General features: G+C 36.7%; 1 protein-coding gene across 14 annotated transcripts in view; it reads right to left on the bottom strand.

Moving 5' to 3' along the window:
- AFDN (afadin, adherens junction formation factor) overlaps window positions 1–23,518 on the bottom strand; it is a 147,873-nt gene that overhangs the window by 104,743 nt on the left and 19,612 nt on the right. For all 14 annotated transcript variants that reach the window (XM_055269593.2, XM_063623809.1, XM_063623812.1 and 11 more), the window contains exon 2: window positions 3,710–3,905. In XM_055269593.2, the coding sequence (XP_055125568.1) occupies window positions 3,710–3,905 (196 nt within the window). The remainder of the gene's footprint in view (window positions 1–3,709; window positions 3,906–23,518) is intronic.

Raw genomic sequence — 23,518 nt, 5'->3', positions numbered from 1 at the left:
TCAACTAGTCCATATTTGAAGCAATAAATGATAAATATGAGATAGACTTTGTTTTTCTAACAAAGGTCTGCAAACATTGTCACCATTTACTATAAAATTTGATTCCAGATGAGGGTCTCACTATGTTGCCCAGGCTGATCTCAAACTCCTGATTTTAAGTAGCCCTCCAACCTCAGCCCCTTGAGTAGCTGTGACTATAGGTACATGCTACCACATTCAGCTTTGATCCTAGTTTTAAATGTGTTTTTCTAAGGGGCCTTTTACAGATACTATCTCTGGAAAACAGTACTTTGCTGTATTAGTAATAATATATTACAATAAAAACACTAGGTGAGGCAGTACAAACGATCACTTTGGTTAGGTTATTCAGCGAAAAGATGCCCAGAGACTATATGACCAGGACAGCCCTTGAAGGAAAGAATAAGTATAGGTTGTTCCAGAAAACCGTCAGAAAGATAGGCGGTAACAGCATGGTGAGGGCACAAGGGTCTTACTACAGCCTCACGCAGGGGAAGAGAACTATTAAATTGAAAAAGCACTTTCAATGCTATGCCAAAAATTTAAATTTTAAATGAGCAATAGTTTACCACCACCCTCCCCATAAAAAATGACACCATAATGATGACAACAATGATGATATTGACAGTACTACTGCTAATAGTGTTGACAAAGATTATCCAGGTAATTATATACAGGATATGCTAAAAGGAGGCTGGTAAAAATAGGAGGCCATGAGACTAGCTAAAGAATTATTGTGTGGCCGGGTGCGGTGGCTCACGCCTGTAATCCCAGCACTTTGCGAGGCCGAGGCAGGTGGATCACGAGGTGAGGCACTCAAGACCAGTCTGGCCGACATAGTGAAACCCTGTCTCTACTAAAAATACACAACAAATTAGCCAAGTGTGGTGGTGTGCGCCTGTAATCCCAGCTACTCAGGAGGCTGAGGCAGGAGAATCGCGTGAACCTGGGAGGTGGAGGTTGCAGTGAGCCAAGATCATGCTGCTGCACTCCAGCCTGGGCAACAGAATGAGACTCCATCTCAAAAAAAAAAAAAAAGAATTATTGCGTAATGGAAACAACAGAAATGCCAGTTATCAAAATACAGAAATAAAAAATTTTAGATAATTATTTATCAACTGAATATATAAGAAATTAAAACCACAGTAAAAATTAGGGATAGAACAGTAAGTCTGAATTCCTTCCATAAACCAGAATTACCAAATCGTTCTTGTTGCAAAATTTTTACTAGATGAAAATCCTTCAGAGTGCAACTTTTAAAGAACTAACATTAACAATTATGTATAAATCATATAAGTAAAGCAAGAAGAGGGCTGAGATATTCTAAAGCACGTGTGAGTAGGCACTGAAGGTAAAGAGGGAACTGGGTCCTACTATATCTTTACGTATTTAAGATCTCTTCTGCCTTAGTGGTTTCATTCACGTTTTTAAAGTAGCATGATCCTTTTTTATGTTTCCTACTGAATTCACACAAAGACTTGTACTATATAAAAAGAATACATGCAGAGCTTCCCTGGTGGCTGAAGGTTTGGGGCTGGGGTTTTAGCTCACTAGGGCTGTGGTATGCAAACGTGCTGAGGTGATCCCAGGGCACTGAGGAGCATATAAATATTCAAGAGAAACAAGGTGCATGTGCCAGACACCAAAAGAACTGGTTCGGTGGCTGCTGGACCACAGCAAACTGCACAGCGTCTCTTCTGTCGGCATCACATACGTACAAAGCTGGGTTTTCCGTAACGCTGTAATAAACAAGCAGCACTGTCTGAAAATCAACATGGACAACAAGTGAGGGCTCCCGGGGTCTGAGGAGCTCGGAAAGGCCCAAGAGGCACAACTGTCCCAGCAGACAGCAGCTGTGATTAAGAATAAAATGAAAGCTTTAGTTTTCCATCATTTTATGTGTACTATTTTTCAAACATCTACCTAACTGTTCACTGTTAAACACTTACTAAACCTGTCTGAATCTAACTACTTAATGAAATGGACTATTAGGTATTTCCTCTGGCCTAGTGGTGCCATTATTAAAAAATTACTGAGACGCTGAGGGTTCTGTAACCCAGAAAAGACTGAGAACCTGCATGCTAGGGCTTTCCTCATACCTGAGGCACTGGTGAAAAAACCAGCACTTCAAGCCCAAAGGTATGGAAAGGCACCTGAGGGAGTGGGGAAGACACTATTTCCTTCTTCTTTAACCATCTTTTTGTTTTCACCCTTTTCTTTAAAAAATCAGAATCATCCAATTTTTAGACCTCAAACTCCAATCTTACATATTATTCAAAGACTTCACACTTGACAGTATTCAACTAACTGAACAGCACAGACTAAAAAGAAAAAAAGGTGGAAGTGAGAGATTTTATTCTTCTTTGTAACCTATTTACAAAGATTCTAAGGTAAAGGAAAAGCTCAGCTTCAGAAAAATCATCCAAAATTGAGAACACCCTCTATTGTCAAATTTAGTTTTGGCGTTAATGATGAAGGTAATAATCTTAAGGAAAAAAGTAAACGAACAACAACAACAAAAAATGGCCTGACTTACATACTACTGAGGGAAAAAGGATTTAGTCACACCTGAAAATCCCACATATTACAAACACTTTAGTCTATTTTCATATGTACAAAGAAAGCAGTATTTTTAAAGTTTTTAATGTTCAAAAAAGATCTGTGGATGGAACTTAAAAGAGGTATTCAAATTAGGTTTGTGCTATACATAAATCCTTTATTTGCTGCACCAACTGTAATTTGTATTTTATTAAAACTCAACATTTCCAAAACAACAATGAAAAAATTTAAAAATTTCTACATTTCATTTTATTAATTTTTTTAGAGAAAAGGTCTCGCTCTGTCACCCAGGGTGGAGTGCAGTGGCACGATCCTAGCTCACTGAAGCCTTAAACTCCTGAGCTCAAGTGATCCTCCTGCCTCAGCCTCCCAAGTAGCTGGGACTACAGGCATGTGCCATCATGCCCAGCTAACTTTTTTTTATTTTTTTGTGGAGACGGGTCTCACTATGTTGCCTCAAGCAATCTTCCCACCTCAGCCTCCCCAAGTGTCAGGATTACAGGCATAAGCCATGGCACTCACCCAAATTTCCACATTTCTTAATCAGTCTAATTTTAGTTGTCATTCGATATTGCTATATAAGATATTTTCAGAAATTTCTAATGTTAATACAAGCAGAAATTACCAAATGTATAAGGAGGTTTCCTTAAGATACATACCCTAAATTATTCCCAAAGAATAATGAAAATGTATTGTTTCAGAAGGCAAAAATATTACAGCAAGATTGATGACTCATACCCATATAATATTTAACTGTGTTACAATTATAATATTATAATCTCTACATAAGAGCCACATAAAACATTCTCAAAAAGCAGGTAGCATACTACACAATGTATGTGACACCCAGATATGTTGGATAAATTTAACACTACTTATCTTTGGAGAAATAAGCATATGCAAAATTAATATATTCATTCTAACTTCCAACAGATATATGCGCCAGGGATTTATAAGCACACTTCCCAGACATAAAACAGTTTTCTCAGCCTGCCAACTACTCTCCTACCCACCAAAAGAGAAGAAAGATGGAGACGAGCAGTAAACCTGACATGACCACAATGCCCCTGGACAAGCTGTCTCTTCACAGGTCAGGTCACGCCTCTAGCAAACCCTTCCTGTATACACTGACCTCCGCTGACATGCACTTCATAGAGTGAATACTTGGGAGAGGACAGCATTCGCATATCAGGTCGAAATTTCTCCGCAAGCGTTTCGATTACATCTTGAGTGGTGGCAGTACTAGAGACCCGAATACATTTTGTTGCAAAGTTTCCAGCAGCTTTATCTTGAAAATAAAATCTCATCACTCCATGGAACTCCAAATCCTAAAAGAAAACAAAATGATACATTTTTGGAAAACAACACTCTGAAAAGGATTTACTTTTTGTAAATGAGAAAGTCTGTTCACTTTTTAAAAAAATGCTTCTTTATCATAAATATCTGAGACTAACTTAGAGAGATGGGTTTTTCGTCTTCAAGTTTCATTTCTGACTTTGAACAAGTTACTTATAATTTCTCTTTGCCTCACCTGTCTCATGTATGAAATAATGGCTTTCAAATAGATGATGTTATCAACAGCTAACATCTACTGGTCCTCGGCAAGTGGTAGGCACACCATGACACTCAGTATTTATAAGAATGCAGCTCAACAGATACTATTATTTAAACCTATTTCAAGATCTAGTCGTCCAAACTCATAGAGTTGAGTTCAGTGCTCGAGCTGGTATGTGGCAGATCCAGAGTTAAGACCCAGATCCACCAGACTCCAAAGTCCATGCCTGTACTGCCCGTGAGATCCCTTTCCAGCTCCAAGTGTCAAAAGCCTAAATGAACAGAGTTAAGACCCGGATCCACCAGACTCCAAAGTCCATGTCTGTACTGCCCGTGAGGTCCCTTTCCAGCTCCAGGGGTCAAAAGCCTAAATGAACAGAGTTAAGACCCAGATCCACCAGACTCCAAAGTCCATGTCTGTACTGCCCGTGAGGTCCCTTTCCAGCTCCAAGTGTCAAAAGCCTAAATGAACAGAGTTAAGACCCGGATCCACCAGACTCCAAAGTCCATGTCTGTACTGCCCGTGAGGTCCCTTTCCAGCTCCAGGTGTCAAAAGCCTAAATGAACAGAGTTAAGACCCAGATCCACCAGACTCCAAAGTCCATGTCTGTACTGCCCGTGAGGTCCCTTTCCAGCTCCAGGGGTCAAAAGCCTAAATGAACAGAGTTAAGACCCAGATCCACCAGACTCCAAAGTCCATGTCTGTACTGCCTGTGAGGTCCCTTTCCAGCTCCAGGGGTCAAAAGCCTAAATGAACAAGTTCCTTTTAAAAAGCAAGAGGGAAATGTTGGTCCCAACCACTAATGCGAATAAATGAAAACTCTTCATTTTTGAAGGATATATTGTGATGGTGCAAAATTGTGGGTTTTGCTATTATTTTCAATGGCGAAAGCACAATTACTTTAGCACCAACCTAATAGTTGTAACTAATTTTCTAAATGAACTACTTGCCCATAATCAATGAACGCATTTTAGATTTGTCTCAAAATCTTACTTCTAGAGGAAAAGCACATTGGAATTCCAGCCAAAGGTATCCCCTCCACAGGTATCATCTACTGCAATGTGGGCTGACGCTCACAACTGTGGGATGTCCTTTCCCATTATTTCCTTGTACACAGAAAAAGCACAACTCCCAACAAAAATTTCAAAGAATATTTCTAACTCCTAGGTCACTTTTACTGTCTCAAGCAAGATTAAAGATTCAGTTGTTCAACTAAAGTCATCCTTGGTTCTTCTTTCTCTCACCCTCCACATCTGATTCATCAAAATACACCCAGAATCCAACCAAAGTCCTGTTCAAACTAAGTCACAACACATCATTCCTTGGCTTTACATTTTGCAATGGCTTTCATGTTCTCAAAGCCCATCACACTGAATGAAGCCTTTCTTTACTTTTCCCCAACCCACTAGCCTCTTTTTGACTAATAAGTATGAACTAAGAAGTATTTATTTGAAGAAAAATAGGAGAAATGGGATACAGGTTGAGAATATCTTATTCAAAATGCTTGGAACCAGAACTATTCTGGATTTTGAGTATTTGCAGATTTTGGAATATTTGCATCATACACTTCAGCATGTCTGATCTGAGAATCTGAAATCTGAAATGCTGCAATATGCATTTCTCCTTTGAGTGTCATGTTGGCGCTCAAAACGTTTCAGATTTTGGAGCATGTCATATTTCAGGTTTTCAAGTTAGAAACACTTAACCTGTATTAGAACAGGGTTAACAACTATACAAATTTATGAAAATCAAAACAAAAAAATGAGACAGTAAGGCACATTTCTAGCCCTGAAACTTTACAGTGCTTGCTCAGGGTCTTGCTACCCACTATACCAAGAGAAAATAAAAAATAAATGAGCATGTATGTTCAGAAACGACACTTACCCATAGATTCTGGAATAAAGGAGGGCCATAGTTTTGGGTGTGAGACCTGAGAAAGCTTAAAGAGTTGGCAAAATGGGAGCTACATGAGTAGGAGTCCTGCTGTCTCTCAGAAATTCTATCAACAACCTCTTAGTCTGGTCTGGGTCAAGTAACAAACAAAACAAAGCTGACATCCTTTTAAACATCTCCATCTCTATGTTAGTCTGGCAACCCTAAAACCTTTATAACTGCCGGGCACGGTGGCTCATGCCTGTAATCCCAGCACTTCGAGAGGCTGAGGTGGGCGGATCACCTGAGGTCAGGAGTTCGAGACCAGCCTGACCAAGATGGTGAAACCCTGTCTCTACGAAAAATACAAAAATTAGCTGGGCGTGGTGTCAGGCACCTGTAAGCTCAGCTACTCAGGAGGCTGAGGCAGGAGAATTGCTTGAACCCAGGAGGTGGAGGCTGCAGTGAGCCAAGATCGTGCCACTGCACTCCAGCCTGGGCGACAGAGCAAGACTTCATCTAAAAAAAAAAAACCAAACCTTTATAACTAAAAATGCATGCGAAACATGCTCCTACACTATAAACCTGTGAGTCTTAGGTAATATTAATGACAGGCCACGTTCACCGCCTCTGTGCCAGGTACTGTGCTGACCGCATCCTATGCACTGTCTCCCCAGCTTTCCTTCACCTTCGTTCTCCCCACATCTGCTGGCTGTACCTCTTGGAATCATTCAAGCATCTTCCGCTACCCCCTTCCACAGACTCCTAAAATAGCACTTTAGAAAACAAAAATTTCTATACAAATTTAGCTGTATAAATTTAAGATTTTATCATGGGAGCTGTATTTTTATTCCGGGATTCCGATACTTTCACACTACCACCCTGAAACCATCTTCATATTAAACCTAATAGTCTCTAAAATATTCATTGGCAAAACTACTCCCAGGCTTCTCCAAAGGCTCATCCTTATACAAGAAGTTAAAGCAAAAAAGCAATTAATCTCCACAGTACTCAATCACTTTGCTAACAAAATAGTTTTACATTAGTTGTGATCAGAATAAAACAGGCCAGATGTACCAAAGGATGACAAGAAATACAAAAGCACCAGTTTCCCTGAGAATTGTCAACAAATAATTCCAAATTACTAGATATTAAAGAACCAAAAGAAAAACAGAAGAATCATCTGTGGCTGGCAAGGGTGAGAGGGAATGCCCATTAACATCAGCAACACAAAGGAAAGAATCCACAATGAGCTGATAAAGACAAACAGGGAAAAGAGGAGAATCTACTTAGTCACCCTCATGAAAATTCCTTACATATAAATTACTGCCCTTCACTGTAAAAAAGGAAACTGCAAACACAAAATCTTTATTACCAGTGTGGCCCAACTACTTACCTTACATAAAATGTTAAGAGATCAAAGAGAGAAAAAAAAGAAACCCAAGGGAGTAAGGAGATACTGGTGTCCTCATCAAGCAGTAGCATTCCTGTATACAGAAAAGTAAGAGTATCCTGGAAACAATGTTCCAGGTTCTATCAAGCCTAAATAAAGCCTATGAACACTATGTTTTATTATATTTCATTTGTACTACATGTTAATAAATATTAATTTAGTTTGACATCACACAAGAATGTATTAATATCTGTTCCCAGAATATTCCCTTAATAAACAGGTTAACATTCTGCTCAATTATTTTGCCAATCATGTTTGGCTGGTGTGAATAATTCCACAGAATCTTACCAAAACTAGTCAAATGGATAAAATCAAGTTCCTAAACCTTAAAACTGGGTATGAAGAGAAGGGAGAGGAGGGGTGCAGAGGGCTGGGGAGAGGAGGGGAGGTCCAAAGAAGTACACTGACCACCATCACCTAGCTTTCCCAGTAGCAGGGCTGAGGTACAGCCAGCATTAACTGGCCCCAGACCTGCCTACATCACCATGCTCTGCTGGGAGTTTGACACTAATTATTTTTCTCTGATCTTACAACAGGTACAAGAAAAGTTCCAGAAGAAACAAAGCAACGAATGGTTAAATGAGAGAAAGAAATTGTTGGTGACTTGAGACCATCACCTACCTAGACAGGCCTGGCATTCAAATATAAGTATTCTTACTGCTCACAAGGGACTCCAAGGCCGCTCACGCCCCACACAGTGCCTAATCAACCTCATCTACCAGGTCTAGACATCTGTCTGTCCTACAGTGCAGCGGAAAAATCTGGGGGGCTGCAACAGGACATGAACAGATTCACATTTCAACATGACAGCCATATCCTTGAGTGAGTTATTTAAAGTCTATGTGAACTCAAATCTCTACATTTATAAAATGAAAACAAGCTTCTTTTGAGGATTAAACAAAATATATAAAGCAACTCATGCTACCTGACACACAGGTAAGTGCTCAACAATCAGAAGTTTTCTTCTTTACAGTCTCTCCCACTAGAATATAGCTTTTCTGGGACAAGTAAACCTCTTTTATTCATTATTCTAGGTCCTCCCTCAGGATCCAATACAATGCTTTGCATATAACAATAAAAACAAATGTGAGTCAAGATGCCCAATAGCACGATCTAATCCTGCCAGCTGTGGTTGTCTGTTCTCAATTGATAAGAACTCTGGAAAGCAAAACTTAAATTTATAATAAACAGCCATAAAGTCTCTAGGGCAGAATTAATAGTCTAATATGTTGCAGCCAACCTAGTTATAATCTTACAAAGACAAAGGTTTCTTTAAAAAAAAAAAAAGCACTGCTATAGGTACTCAATACCTAAATGAGCTTATTTGCAAGCAGCATGTTTTCAGAAAGAAGTTTCTATTTAGAATAGGTAAGATAATAACTGCCTATGATCACTTTATCAGTACAGTCAGCGTACAATGCTCATCTCCGTATGTCTCAATAATTTAATTCAAAGGGAAAGAAAAAATATAATAATCACGTTTCCTTTCCTTAATGGTTATTTCTCCTGCCAGGAAAACAAGTTTCTTTGGTAAATATTTACCTTGATATAAACTTTTCCCTGAGAAATATTATCACCAATGATTACTGAAACAGAAAAACTGCTTTAGGTCAACTTCAAAACAAAATTCTTTTCATGCTTATCAAAAGAATACAATGATCCAAAACTAAAAAAAAACAAACAAACAAACAAAAAAAACCAACAAAACCAAGCTACATTGTGAAATTACTAGAGTGAATACAAGAAATAAATAAAGATGGAGATTTTCTTTTAAATATCAGTATTTCGTTAATAAAATTGACAATCAACTGGCTGTATTCTCCAAGCCAGTAGAAATTCACCAGGACAACCCTAAACCTCCTTTTGATAAAGCTAATCAGAATCATTCTTTCTAAAACTTGAATAGGTCAACCATACACAATTTACTTTTCTTCTATGGTTAGTACTTACATGAAATCCATGTCCTAGCCAGTAGCAAAACAATGCTAACTTCAAACAGATCACCAATTCCTACTCCCCATGGAGGAAACTGACGGACTGTCCACTTTATTACACACGCACACAACCAATTTATTTCTTATGCTAGTGTCTACAAAATATGTGCAAAGTTTAAAAAAAATACAGCTGTGCCTTCAACACACACCACTTGCTAGTACACAAAACAACCTGATGGCAATAGCTATTTAACCTACTTAACATTAAGGTGTTAACAGCTTTAGGTAGAAGATAGAAGAAATATTTGAATACGGGCTTTTGAAATCTTCTCTATGAACACTATTTTTAAATACTAATACTTCAAGAACACTACTTGAAATGAAATGCATTTCATTACCTAAAATTTTTACAAGACAAATAATATACCTGGAAGCATTTGAAACAGAAAAAAAAAAAAAAAAAGGCCATAAAATTTCTTCACCAGGCTAACATTCTTTCCACTGTATTCATTCCCAAGAAACCGTCTTCCTAGCCCTTTCCTCCCACTCCTCATTCCTATAAAGCTCCTAGAAACCCAGTTTTCTACTGGCACTAATTCCATTACCTTAGAATTTTGACCTTCCCAACCATAAAATAATTTTCTCTAAAAATTCAATCAATTTGCTTTGTCTTTAACCTTGGTTTCCTCATCTATAAAATGAGCACAGTAAAGTATGGACTTACACAGGGCACTGTTATTCTGTTGCTGGCAACGTAAACTGGCAAACAAGCAACTGAGAGCAACTTAGCAAACACAATCCAGTTCTAGAAAAAGAATTTATACCTTCATGTGTACATGTGGTCTTTAAAATCAAATGATTTCATTAAATTTTTGTCTGAAAATAAAGGCATAAGCTTAACACACAGCAATGCACAACTGTGTAATGTGAACCAATCACTGTACTAGAAGTACATCTTAATGCTTATTCACCAAATCTGAGAAAGACCAAGTCACTGAAAGTGGGAAAAGGTCGTCTTCCAAGCAAAGAACAAAATATTTCTGGACGTAAGAAAATTAACAAAACAGAAAGCAAGCACACGATTGCACAGATCTCCCTTTTTATGAACCCTAACAAAAATCCATCCAGTACCCAAACACCTAAATGTTACAAATAAAACAAAATTCTCTGCCAGAAAACACAGCCTGCTGTGAAAACCAACAAGCCAACATACTTTTAAAATTGCCCCAGTTATAACTGCCAACATTATCTACTTAACAATCATCTGCTCACAGCAGCTACACATTTGTAAGCCATAACTCTGCCAACTTTCAAAGCAAGTGAAATCAGTGCTCTGCTGCTAGACTTCAATGGAATTAGAAATCTACCCAAACTCTTAGCATTATGAAAGGGGGATCAAAAAGTGAAAGTTTTCCCTACAGTACTCTTAAAAATTTTTAACTGTCTATTTTTAAATAACTACCCACACAGACATACACTGGGAATGTGAAAGATAATCAATTAAAAACATTTTAAACCCACATGACAAAAAAGCAATTATCACATCTGTGATTAAAGATTATGTTTATAACTCAATCGTAATCTTTAAATACTATATTTGTACACATGTACATAACACAGAACCCTAAAGCCAACTATCTAGTCTAGGGGTATAACTGATTTTGCCATGCACTGTTTGGACATCTAGTGAAGGCTATGAGTTGGTTCTCAAAGGACTACATTAAAACGTAACTAAAATATCTGTAAAACCTATAATGTAGTAATATAAGTGCTTCTTTATTAACATATTACATAAGATCTACAGTTGGCTCAGGTTCATATAGCTCAGATTTTGAAGTAATGAGTATAATAAACTCATGAGTGAAGAAAATGCTACATTATCATCAGAGGTTAATAAAGACGTATTTATTGGAAATACAAATGTAATCCTCCTCTCATCCAAGTTCAAAGGCCCCATGAATTATACTCATAGACTTCAACTTAAGAACCCCCTGAAAAACATCTAGTGACAGGGAACTATCTAGCCAAGCAATATATTCTTTCTTGGTATAGATAGTTAGCTAGGAAGTCTTGCCTTTTATTTAAAGCAAAATCTTTCTCGCACAGCTTGATCAACTGGGCTTAGTTTTACCCACTGGTATCGTTTAGACCTATATTCAAACCATGGCTTCTTGATCATCATTTTTTTTCTATTTATACATGAAATGGATCAGGGCAGATGATTTCTACCAGGTACAATGCACTCTGGGGTAAGAAAACAGGGCAAACACTGTCTCACAAAATTTTAAATTCAGTTATTCCTGTGTACATCCTGGGCTGCAAGGCAAAATACAATTTTTTTCTTACTATGGGTCACAGTTAAACCAGTTTAGATTGAGAAAGGGGTTTCTCAACCTCAGCACTACTGACAGTCAGGGCTGAACCATTCTTTCTTATGGGGGCTGTCCTGCATATTGTGACACATTGCGAGCATCCTGGCCTCTATGCAGGAGGTACCAGTAGCATCACACCCTCAGGTGTAATAACCAAAAAATGTCTCCAGACACTTTTATATGGCCCCTGGGGGAACAAAACTGTCCCAGTTGAAAACCATGGATTCATAACAAGTGTAGAACCTCTTCAGAATAATGTTCTAATTCTAGTTTCTTCAACTGTTCTCCTTCCTGTGACATAATTTCAAATCCACACCCTATATTGATCAGTTCTCCTCTGAACCCCTTCATGTTCCATCCTCCTAGCCTAAAAGAGTTCTTGGAGTTGATCACAGAACTCCAGATGTGGTCTGACCAGCGTAAGTACACAAATTCTACATGCTGTACCTGTAATTAATGCAACTTAAGATTAAACTAGCTTTTTAGTGACCACATAATATTGTTGATTCATAAGAGTTTCCAGTAAAATTAAAATTCCCAAGTCATTTTCATGTTAGTTTACCAAGTAACATTTCTCCAGCTTGGCAAAAATCTGTTAAACAGTCTTTGAGTACAACTAATCAACTGGTTTCTACTTCATCTAATTATTTTAGATCCAGTCCTTAAACACAATAAGATGGTAAAAAACATTATTGAAGTCCTTGATATACTCCAGATACGTTATGACTAAGGCACTTCCCTGAACTACAAACCTGGTAACCCTCTCTCTCACTCTCTAATATCAACTATCCCCACCCCCATCCTCTCTCTGGCTCTCTCTTTCACAGGAAATGACAACACTGTATTTAGTAAGCCATGCTGGTTCCTATGAATGGAATTACACAGCTTTTAAGCCTCAAGATAGTTTCCTCTTCCATCTTACCATAATCACAGCAAACATTTCCATGAACAGTTCAGTTTTTTACAGTGTGAGTATAAATAACTAGGTTAACATTGCTTTTAAACTTTTTACTGTGTAGTAAACATCTTTCTTACAAAGTGATGCTTCAAAAATTATACATTAAGATATATAAATATACGCCATATGTGACAACAAAACTATAAACAATTTTATAAATATGTACAAAAGCTCATAAATAGTCCTTTTTATGCACCCAATTCCCCTCAAACATAAAACAGGCTTAATAAATATATTTGGTTAAACTACTACTTGATATATATGACATTAAAACACTCCTTTTTCACAAACTGGAAGTTTCTGTTTTAGTCTTGTTTGGTATCCAGCCTCAGATACCTCTTCTATAAAAATGGAGATAATAGTACCAACTTCTCCATGTTACAGTGGAGAATTAAATGAGACAGTATGCACAAAAGGACCTAGCACAGTACAGTAGGTAATACATATTTCATCAGTATGTTACTTTTTTCAAATACATGGCTATCAAGTGACCTATAGTTCTTTCTATAAAAGAGTGAATTATCCAATTTCTAGCCAAATACTATAGTAAATTAGAGTAGGTCAAGACTTAATTACCAATTTAATAGTACCTAAGAGTATGTGCACATAAAGAATTATACTTCCCTTTTCTAGTTCAAAGCCTTCCAACCATAATGTGTATAAGTAGTTCCCCCATATCTGTAGGGAATATGTTCCAAGATCCCCCACCCCACTGGACGTCTGTTATGGCAACTAGTACAAAGCTCTATGTATACTACGGGCTTTTTTCCCCTATACATACAAAGCTATAATAAAGTTTATAAATTAAGCACAGTAAGAGATTAACAATAATAAATTAGAACAGTTATAACAGTATGTCAGCATCACCCCTCTTGCATTTTGTGGCCCTTAAGTAAAATAAGCGTTACTTGAACACAAGTTCTGTGACAGCACAACAGTCTATCTGATAAATGAGGCAGCTATAGTGACTAACAGGCAGGCAGCATATACAGCGTGGAGATGATAGACAAAGCGATGATTCACATCCCGGGTGGAACATAGCTGGACAGCCAGAGGTTTCATCACACTATTTAAACTGTCATGCAATTCAAAACATATTAGTTGTTTATTTTTGGATTTTCCATTTTGTATGTTCTGACCACAGTTGATTCTGGCTAACTGTAACCTCAGAAAGTGAACCAATGGATAGGTGGGACTACTGTACTATGACTTAACATTTCTCAGAAAAGTAATGATGCATCACAAATGAACACAATTTGCTTAAAGCAGAATTTTACCCTAAAAGTGTTGTATTATCCACTACAATCCTGAGGTTTAAATAATATAGGCCCTTGTCTAAACATTCAGGTCACTATTTGGTGTAGCTAAGTGACCAATGGAGTCTAAAATTCGTGATGTTATTCCAGCTCCACGAAAAATCAACCACAGTTGTTAAAGCTATAAGCTATCTTCCTACTGTCTAGAATAAACCAGGCTGTTCTAATATTCTCAAAGTCAATGAATGCTAGCTAAGGGGGGAATCTTCATTTTAAATTAAATAAGAAAGGTGACTGGACCTGACTGAACTGCAAGAGTAAGTTCAATTCACAAAGACTTAACTTTTGGTCAGTAACGCAGAGTGGATTCTGAACTCACCTATTTTTTTCACTAAGTAACGTGGCCAGACTCATTACTTTGTTTTGTAAGATTCAACTTATCTTCTGATTTATAATTTTTAAAAATATTTTAAGAAAGAAGACATTTGCCAAGGTACTCCTGGAGGCAGGAGACAACTTGGCTCATTTCAACAAGTAGTTCAACTGTCCAATTAACTAGATCAGTATTGTCAAGGACATGAAAAACAATTTATCACAACTGTATTCATTTTAATGATAGTTTTAAAAAAGATTAACTTATGACTTCCATGTCACTTCAAATACTTAAGTAAACTAGGATACCTTGAAAACTGTGTCAACTAAACTCAATTGCAACATAAAATTATAGTTATCAAGGACATGAAGACAAATTTGAAGTCAAATTACACTGAATATCATCACTGAACAGTTTGTTTTTCAAAACAGAATTCCTCTTGTAATATTAACAAAACCTTTTGCTTATTTTCTTCCGAAAAAATTCAAGTTACACACTTAATTTATAAATTTAAGAAAATAGTAACTAAAAATACGATGGTTTTGTTGGTTTTTCTTTTTTTCCTGGAACTAAACAAGCTAATTTAAAAGATTTTATTTGCTATGAGGAAAATAAGCAAGAAATCCAGAGCAATCCAGGAAAAGAATTATAAATAAGAAGGGTCAGCCTACTAGATGTTAAAAAAAACTATAAAAATCTCTATTTAAAACACCACCTTGACATAAATGAAAGAAGAAGTCTAGACTTCAGGTGGGTCTCAAATCAGTGTGGAAAAGACGAACTTCTTCATAAATGTGTTGGGACAAACAGACAGATGGCAAAGAGGAAACTGGACCTTTACATCACACTGTACATTAAGATAAATTTCAAATGGTCAAGGGATACAAAAAAGAAACAACACAAGTACACGAAAAAATGGATAAATTCCATGAAAACTTAGAAATAAGAAAAGCTTCCTAACCATGACTTGAAATCCAAAGTCAATTAAAGAAATGTTAAGAAGTTTGACAATATAAAACTTTGATATCAAAAAAATTCAAAAAGCACACAATAGGTAAAGCACCAAGACAAATAACACACTGGGGGAAAAAAAATTTCCAACTTGTTTCACAGAAAGAAATAGAATTTCTTTAATAGATAAAGAGTTTCTAAAATCTGTGAAGAAAGAACCAATAACCCAATAGAAAAATGGGCACCCAAAAAACCTTCAGGCAGCACAAAGTAGTGAATCTGCCCTTAAATACACAAAAAGATGAACAACCTCACCCACAATAAAACAACTTTAAAATAGACAATACTAATAGTAAAATGCCATTTTTCAACACCCAAATTGGCAAAAATCTGAAGGTCTGAAAACAGTCTTTTTGTGGGGCTGAAGTATATACCCAAGGTACAGATTTTGGCAACATTTGGAAAATTAGATACTCATGTACATTTTGAAACAGCAATTCTTTTGTGGATCTATACCAAAGATACACTAAAAATATATATATGAAATGCGAAAGGCTATTCACTGTGGCAATGTTTATAAAAGCAAATGTTTGAAAATGATCCAGCAGTAGGGAACTGGTTGAAAAAATTCTCGTATATTCATAGAGTGGAATGAAACGGTGCCATTAAGAGTTATGGCAAAACTCTTTATACTGTGATATGGCATGATGCATAAGACACATAGTTAAGTGAAAAAAGCACAACGCACAACAGCATGTGTCATAAGCATCTATTATATGAAAAGACAGGAAACAAACACACAACCTGTATCTGGTTATATCTTCAAAAAGACGCCTTCCATGCATGGACAAACCAAAACATAATCAAGATGGAAGCAAAGCTTTTCTAAATGTACTTTATTACACAGTTTCAGCTCTGGAACCATATAACTGTTTAACAAAAAAAAGGCAATCACTGAAAACATAAAACAAACTGAAATGAATGAGTCTTAACTATCAAGTTGGTCATACTAGCATACAGAAAAAAGATTTTTGTCTGAGCGATTTTGGACAACAGCTTTTGACTTTAAATTGCCAGCAGACTAGTCTACTGACAAGTATCTGCAAATAATTTTGCAGAATTTTTTAAAACCCCGTTCAGATATCCTGTTGTTAGTAATAATATTGGCAATATGTTGTAATAATAACTATATGATACAATAAAGCCAACAGGTAGTTGTGCTTATACAGTGACAAGGTTTTCAATGTAAGAGAAAAGAGATATAAAATTAAATAAATTAAATAAAAGCCATACAAGGCCATTCTGAATTGGAAACATCAGTAGAAATATACAGATTTTCCTCCCCACGAAATATAAATATCTCCTAGTTTTTCGCACTGAAAAGGCCCAGAAGCAAACAACAATCTGTAAAAATGAACATCTCTAGCACCTAGACTGTAGTCTCTTAAACACCACTAAAAGAAACCACAGCTACTTGGAGAAATGGCTTAACCCAGGTCTAGGTCAGAAAATGTACAAGATGAGTTTGGGACATCTTGTTATGATAGAAAACAAGGAAGTTCTCAAAGACTAACTCATATCAAAAGAACCCTCTGGCCAACCAAAAACTGCAGCTGGACAAATTTGGGACAATCTGAGTACCAGCAGAAATGACCTCAAGTTACTGAAACATGGAATACATAAAAATCCACCAGTTCATTATACCAAAGAAAAATGAGAACACCAACAAAAAAAAAATCAATGTTAGCACTGAAGGTAACTAGAGCAACCAACTCCTTACTCCGGAAAATAAGCAATACAGGAGCTCAGAATTTATGTCTACATATCTTTTAAAGAATGCCAGCCAATAAATGTAAAGAGAAATAATGGAATTAGAAAAACGCCATTTTGCAGCCACTAACTGATTTAGACAAAGATCTTTGAATGAAACAGTGATAAGGAACTTGACAGTACAGGGGCTGTCACCACTTGGCCTTCTAATGTGATTCAATATGAAACACACAGCACTGCTTATAAAGCCTTGTCCAACAACTGGACCTGAATCCATTCAAGCCTTTAAGCTAGAGAAACATGTCAAACCACCACCACCCTGAAAAAGATAAAGGCAAGTGTAGAACAGAGATGTTCTACAGAGAAAGTAGCCCAATATTTTCAAAGTTTACGGCATGAAATAAACGCTCTAGATTAAGAGATGTAGGAGAAGTAAATAGAATGTGTGGCCCTTGTTTGGATCCCAATTCAAACAAATTAACTGCAAAACCACATTCTTGAGAGACATAGGGAACCTCAGTATGGACCAAATAACAGATAATAACAAAGAATTATGGTTAATTTTGTTAATGAGATTATTGCACGATGGCTGAATTTTTGTTAGATGCACACGGAAGTAGGGAAGAAATAACATGACGGGTTTTAGGATCTGCTTTAAAAAACAGTGCACCTAAAAACAACAAAATTAAGAAAGACAAACTGAAAATTGTGAAGTCTAGGGAATGAGTTTCATTTGTGTTTGAAAATTTTCACACTAAAAATGTGTAATATGAAAATAATTCAGTTATAATTACCAACTATTAAGTGCAAAATAAAGTAAACCTATTTTTTTTAAATGCTCTACAAAAACTCAAGAACTTCGGTTCTGTAAATGGATAATGAATTATTTAACATCAGAAGCTAAACATAGCTTGCTTACACTGAACAAGCAACAAGTGTGTCATACAAAAAGAAAGTGAAGCAGAGCCTTGGAAATAGCCAGACATTGGGTAAAATCCCAGTTAATTTTACTTTCACTTAATACCCACATGACTCTGCAAAACACTTGAGTTCTCTCAAGTTCCCTGTCTATAAAGTGGAGGGGCTACTATTTCACAGGGTTTGGTGGTTACTAACTGATTCACACTATATAAAGGAACCTGCCACAAATAAGGCACTTGATAAATATTAGTTCCTGTCTACAAATTCTCAAGTGCCTACACTTACACAAGAACTAGTTTAAAAGGTGGGTGTGCATAGAGGCGAACAACACATTGGGACCTATTGGAGGGTGGAGGGTGGAAGAAGAAAGAAGATCAGAAAAAAATATCTAATGGATACTAGGCTTAATACCTGGCTGATAAAATAATCAGTACAACAAACTCCTATGACATACATTTAGCTATGTAACAAACCTGCATATCCTGCAGATGTACCCCTGAACCTAAAAGTTAAAAAAAGAAAAGTGTGTGTTTGTGTATATGTGTGTGTATAAAATACCTATCTCTAGCAAAACTAAATACAAAAGCAAAAAATAACAGAGTATATATTAAAGATCTGCATGTATGATGTGAAAAATGAAAACCATCAAACTTTGCAGAAAAAACAGAATGGCACTGTAAATATTTAAAATTCTATTGTTGAAATTAGCTGGGCGTGGTGGTGGGTGCCTGTAACCCCAGCAGGAGGTTGGGGTAGGAGAATGGCTTGAATGCAGGAGGCAGAAGAATCGCTCGCAGGAGGCAGAGGTTGCAATGAGCCGAGATCGGCTCCAGCTATGGGCAACAGAGCGAGACTTTGTCACACACACACACACACACACACACACACACACACACACACACACACAAACTATATTGTTGAAATACAATTTCTGAGAGTTGAAATCATTTCCAATGATATAACTGATCTACCCAAATCAACCTATACATAAAATTATAAAATGTTTTGGTGTCTACAGAAAATAACCATGTTCTTAAATTCAGCCTCAAAATTATAATACTGAAAGAAAACCCAAGAAAATGTTTTATAATCTTCATCTTGAATCTGCAACTAAGATTCTTCTTTAAGTATGTGAAATAATAAGAAGGTTCTAAATTTGAACGATGAAGATAATGTACCATACAAATTATATACACGAACATTGGTAGATCATCATTTACTTGGATTTACAGTGAGTTTCACATCAAAGTAAACACTGAAACTATAGCAAGTGATTCAAAGAAACTTCCTACAATCAAAGTGCTTCCATCTATCTTTTTATAGTACACTAAAAATTGAATTCACAGCACTCAACCTACTCCAATTAAGAAAAAAAAAACTTAAAGCAACTTACCTAAACCTAAAATATCTTCAAAGTACTGCATTAAGAAACAAACACAAGCACATTTTAAAACACAGGCAGTTTTTTCAAGCCTCCACTATCTTAAGACCTTTCACATTTCACACAAAACACATCCATGAGAAAGGGTTGGGACAGAAGTGAAAAGAACAAATGAGAAACAAAATAATTTTGAGGTAGAGAGTAACATGACTATTACTGCCTTGTAACTGGAATTTTACAAACTAAAACAATATATTGTTCCGGTTCAAGTATTTGACATTCTCTCCCTGGTATCATGAGCGATCTTGAACTGCATATTTGGTGCCAACCGGTACCTCCTGCCTACCCTTCCAGTTTCACTCTGTGCATTACCAAATGACTACAGCAGACTGGAATGTCACTTAGTACCAGGCATGAGAAAAACAAAAAGGTAAGCTGTGTAAATCAGCACAGGGACTTCTGAAAGGAGGTCAAGCTGTTTAGGAGGATTCTTATCAGTAGTAACTTACAAAAGGAACCTAGAACCTCCACAGGAAAAGTGACACTAATGAAACTAGCTCACTGTTCAATTAAGTTTTCTTAATTAATTCTCCTTGCAAAACAGAATTATGGTGAAAAGAACCAATCAGTGAAGTAGATTCTAATTTAATGTTATGGAAACACTCTGTTCGCTAGAATAATATTCTCAACTCCTGTTTTTGAGAATCTTCTATACTGTTAAATAAATATCCTAGGCTAACACATACACATATAGATTTCTAAAAAGTACATTCTGGAACAAATTCTTTAGGCAAGTAATGGAATACACAACAGGCATGAACTCAAAGACAGGGATACAGAATATGATAAGAATATGGTAAGATGTGTAAAGTTTCATGAAACAAAAACCTCAAAATCACTGATTCAGTTTTTAAAACGTTACACTGTTCAAGAATATCATACAAGGATACTTTTGAAGAAGATACTATCATTTCTAGCTACAATTGAACACAAAATAAGAAACGGCAACAAACAAGAATGCAGTCAACCTAGAACATACAATACTAAACCTAAACATGTTGCTGGAAATCTCTCCTCCCCCACAAATTACATTACATGATATAAAGATAAACATATAAAATCAAGGGAAAGAAAAAAAAAACAAATAGTAATGATGACAGTGCACTACAAATAACAACAGTATAAATGCCTGCCTTATGCTAAACATTGTGCTAAGTACTTTTTATGCGTTATCTACTCCAATTTTCACAACAACCCCATAAGGTAGGTATTATTACTGTTCTGTCTTACAGATGAAGAAATGGGGCCTAAGAAAGATCAAGTAAGTTGACCATGTTCACAGAGCTAATACCAGTGGGCCAGAATTCATACTCTGGCAATTTTGAAACAAGTCACTTTCAACCACTATGCGGCACTGCGTCTCATCCTGCTGTATAAAAATAAGGGTGGAATACACCCACAGCAATATGGCAGACTAAACAATCAGTAACCATTGTACTATACAATAAAGAATACAAAATGAACATTCTGTTTAATACACAGCTGAGTCTGTAAAAAAGAGAAATCCAATTAAAGGGAAGTAAAGGCTAGATAAACATACGAAAACATGCTCACTTACAGAAATCAGGGTAACAAATTGAAATTATCATTTCAAATACTTTAGAGCACATCAACAAATCTGAATATACTGAGGAGGGTGAAAACTGAAATTTAGAATATAAATTGGTAGAACCATTTCAATGATCAATTTTGCAGGACCTAAGAAATCTGAATCTAAATATTCCACTTCTAGGTATTCATCCCAAAAATTTTACATCAGTACAGAAGAAAACACAGACAAGAGTGTTCATTAAATCCACATTTGTAACTGCGGAAAAGTATACACAGTTTATTAATCTCTGGATAGGGATAGAGATAGAATACGATTTATTTGGACAACAGAATACTGCAAAGCTGTTAAATAAACTATATCTACTCATATGAAGTTTCACGTCAGTAGTTTTCTTGGGGGAGGCAGAAAGGGAGAAAGAAAACCCTTTCGCTATGTCTGTAACTCTTAATTCCTTAAACATTCTGGATGCTATTTAACTAAAAGAAATATAAATAGTAGTAATATATCCTTTGCTGATGTGGGAATCAAATGAAATAAGAGACTGGTTGTAATGCCTGAATCACTGCTAGGCATGGAACATGTTGTCAAAGAAATGTGACCATGATAGTTATGAATAAACTCAAGCCAAGGTCTTCAAAAAGCTTGCCATTTAGGGAGGAGCTCCTGTTTCACCAAAGTGCTGCCCCCACAGTTTCACATAGGGTAAATCAACAGACTTCTGGGATACTTGAGCAAAGCCTAATTGTAAGGAAACAACATTCTAAGCCCAGGGAACAAGTACTAAGACCCCAGGCAGAATCCTGGTTGGCATAACTGACAAATAGCAAGGAGACCCCTTGTGGCTATGGCAGAACAAGAAAGCGAAAAAAAGGTATTAGGAGTAAGGTTTGTAGGTCAATGTACACTTTGAGTGATTAAAAAAAAATTGGGGAGTCTGGCCGGGCGCAGTGGCTCATGCCTGTAATCCCAGCACTTTGGGAGGCCGAGGCGGGCGGATCACGAGGTCAGGAGATCGAGACCATCCTGGCTAACACGGTGAAACCCCGTCTCTACTAAAAATACAAAAAATTAGCCGGGCGAGGTGGCGGGCGCCTGTAGTCCCAGCTACGTGAGAGGCTGAGGCAGGAGAATGGCGTGAACCCCGGGGTGCGGGGCCTGCAGTGAGCCGAGATCGTGCCACTGCACACCAGCCTGGGTGAAAGAGCGAGACTCCTTCTCAAAAACAAAACAAAACAAAAAAAAAAACAAAAAAAAAAAACTGGGGAGTCTGAATAGAAACATTACATTATTTAACTTAAGGTTTAGAAGTGTATGTCTGTGTAGGAAACAGACTGTAAGGGGGCAAAGGCAGACAACGGAAATAAATTAAGGCTAAGTTAAGAGGTTACTGCAACAACCCAGGTGGGAGATATGAAGTTAGCCTGGATTAATTCAGTAGTAAGAAGCAAAGATGGTGAGAAGTGGTTAAATTATAAAAATATTTTGAAAGTAGAGCTGACAGAATCTGCTGCTAAGATTAGACGTGATCATGGTCTGAGAGGAAGAAAGGAATCCAGAAGAATGCCAGGCTGTGGACATGAGCAACTGGTAAAGTAAGCGGCTGTTCACTAAGACTTAGGAGAGAGCTGAAGAAGAAGCAGATGAGAGTGCGGTGCTGATGAGAGTGCGGTGGTGGGAAATCAGAGTTTAGTTTTGGACAGGCTCACTTTGAGATGCCGAGAGTGCACCTAAGTAGAAATATGCATTGAGGGACTGGCTATATGGGGCTGAAGTTCAGAACAAAGGCGAAACTCAGAGATGTAAATTTGGAATATATTAGCACTTAAAACCACAAAAATGAAATATTTCACCTAGGGAATAAGTGGAGAAAAGAGTGTGTATTGGGATCAGACCCTGAGGTCAGGGCAATAGGCCAGTCCTGAAGACCAAGTGAAGGAAGAATTTGATGGAAGATGTGATCAACTGCTGCTGCATCAGAAGATAAAGAAATGACTGGATTTGGCAGCATGAAAGTCTTTAATGACTTTGAGGAGAGTGGTTTTCGTGAAGTTAAAAGCTGCTCCTACTTAAGGTAAAAAAGCAAATGAAAAGGGTTCTAAAATTTAACTTTCATCTTTAAAATTAAACAACTTAAACTGACAGAGTATAGACCTCATTTTTTTTATTGTATAGATGACAGGTTTGCATCAATCAAATAACTAAACTGGCAAAACAATAATACAATTATTGAATGTCAACACAGATTCAGTTGATGAATTATATTAAACAATATTTGATTTCTGCTAACTCAGAGTTTTAATTATGATTTTTCTAATAGATTAACTCCCCTGAAAATGCCATTTCCTAGACATCCTATACTCTTCCCCCAAATCGCATAGAAGATTCTCTAAGATACATCAGAAAAAAAAAAACTTGTTTTTTAATATTATACTTTTTTCAATCTTCAATTATTTTCTTTACTGTGATGTTTGTAGAAATAAACTGAAAAAAAAAAAAAGCCATTTCATAAATATACATCACAACAAATAAAAAG

This window comes from Symphalangus syndactylus, chromosome 2, assembly GCF_028878055.3.
Source record: "Symphalangus syndactylus isolate Jambi chromosome 2, NHGRI_mSymSyn1-v2.1_pri, whole genome shotgun sequence".
In the NCBI taxonomy this organism is placed as follows: domain Eukaryota; kingdom Metazoa; phylum Chordata; class Mammalia; order Primates; family Hylobatidae; genus Symphalangus; species Symphalangus syndactylus.
This window is presented reverse-complemented; position numbering and strand designations above follow the sequence as displayed.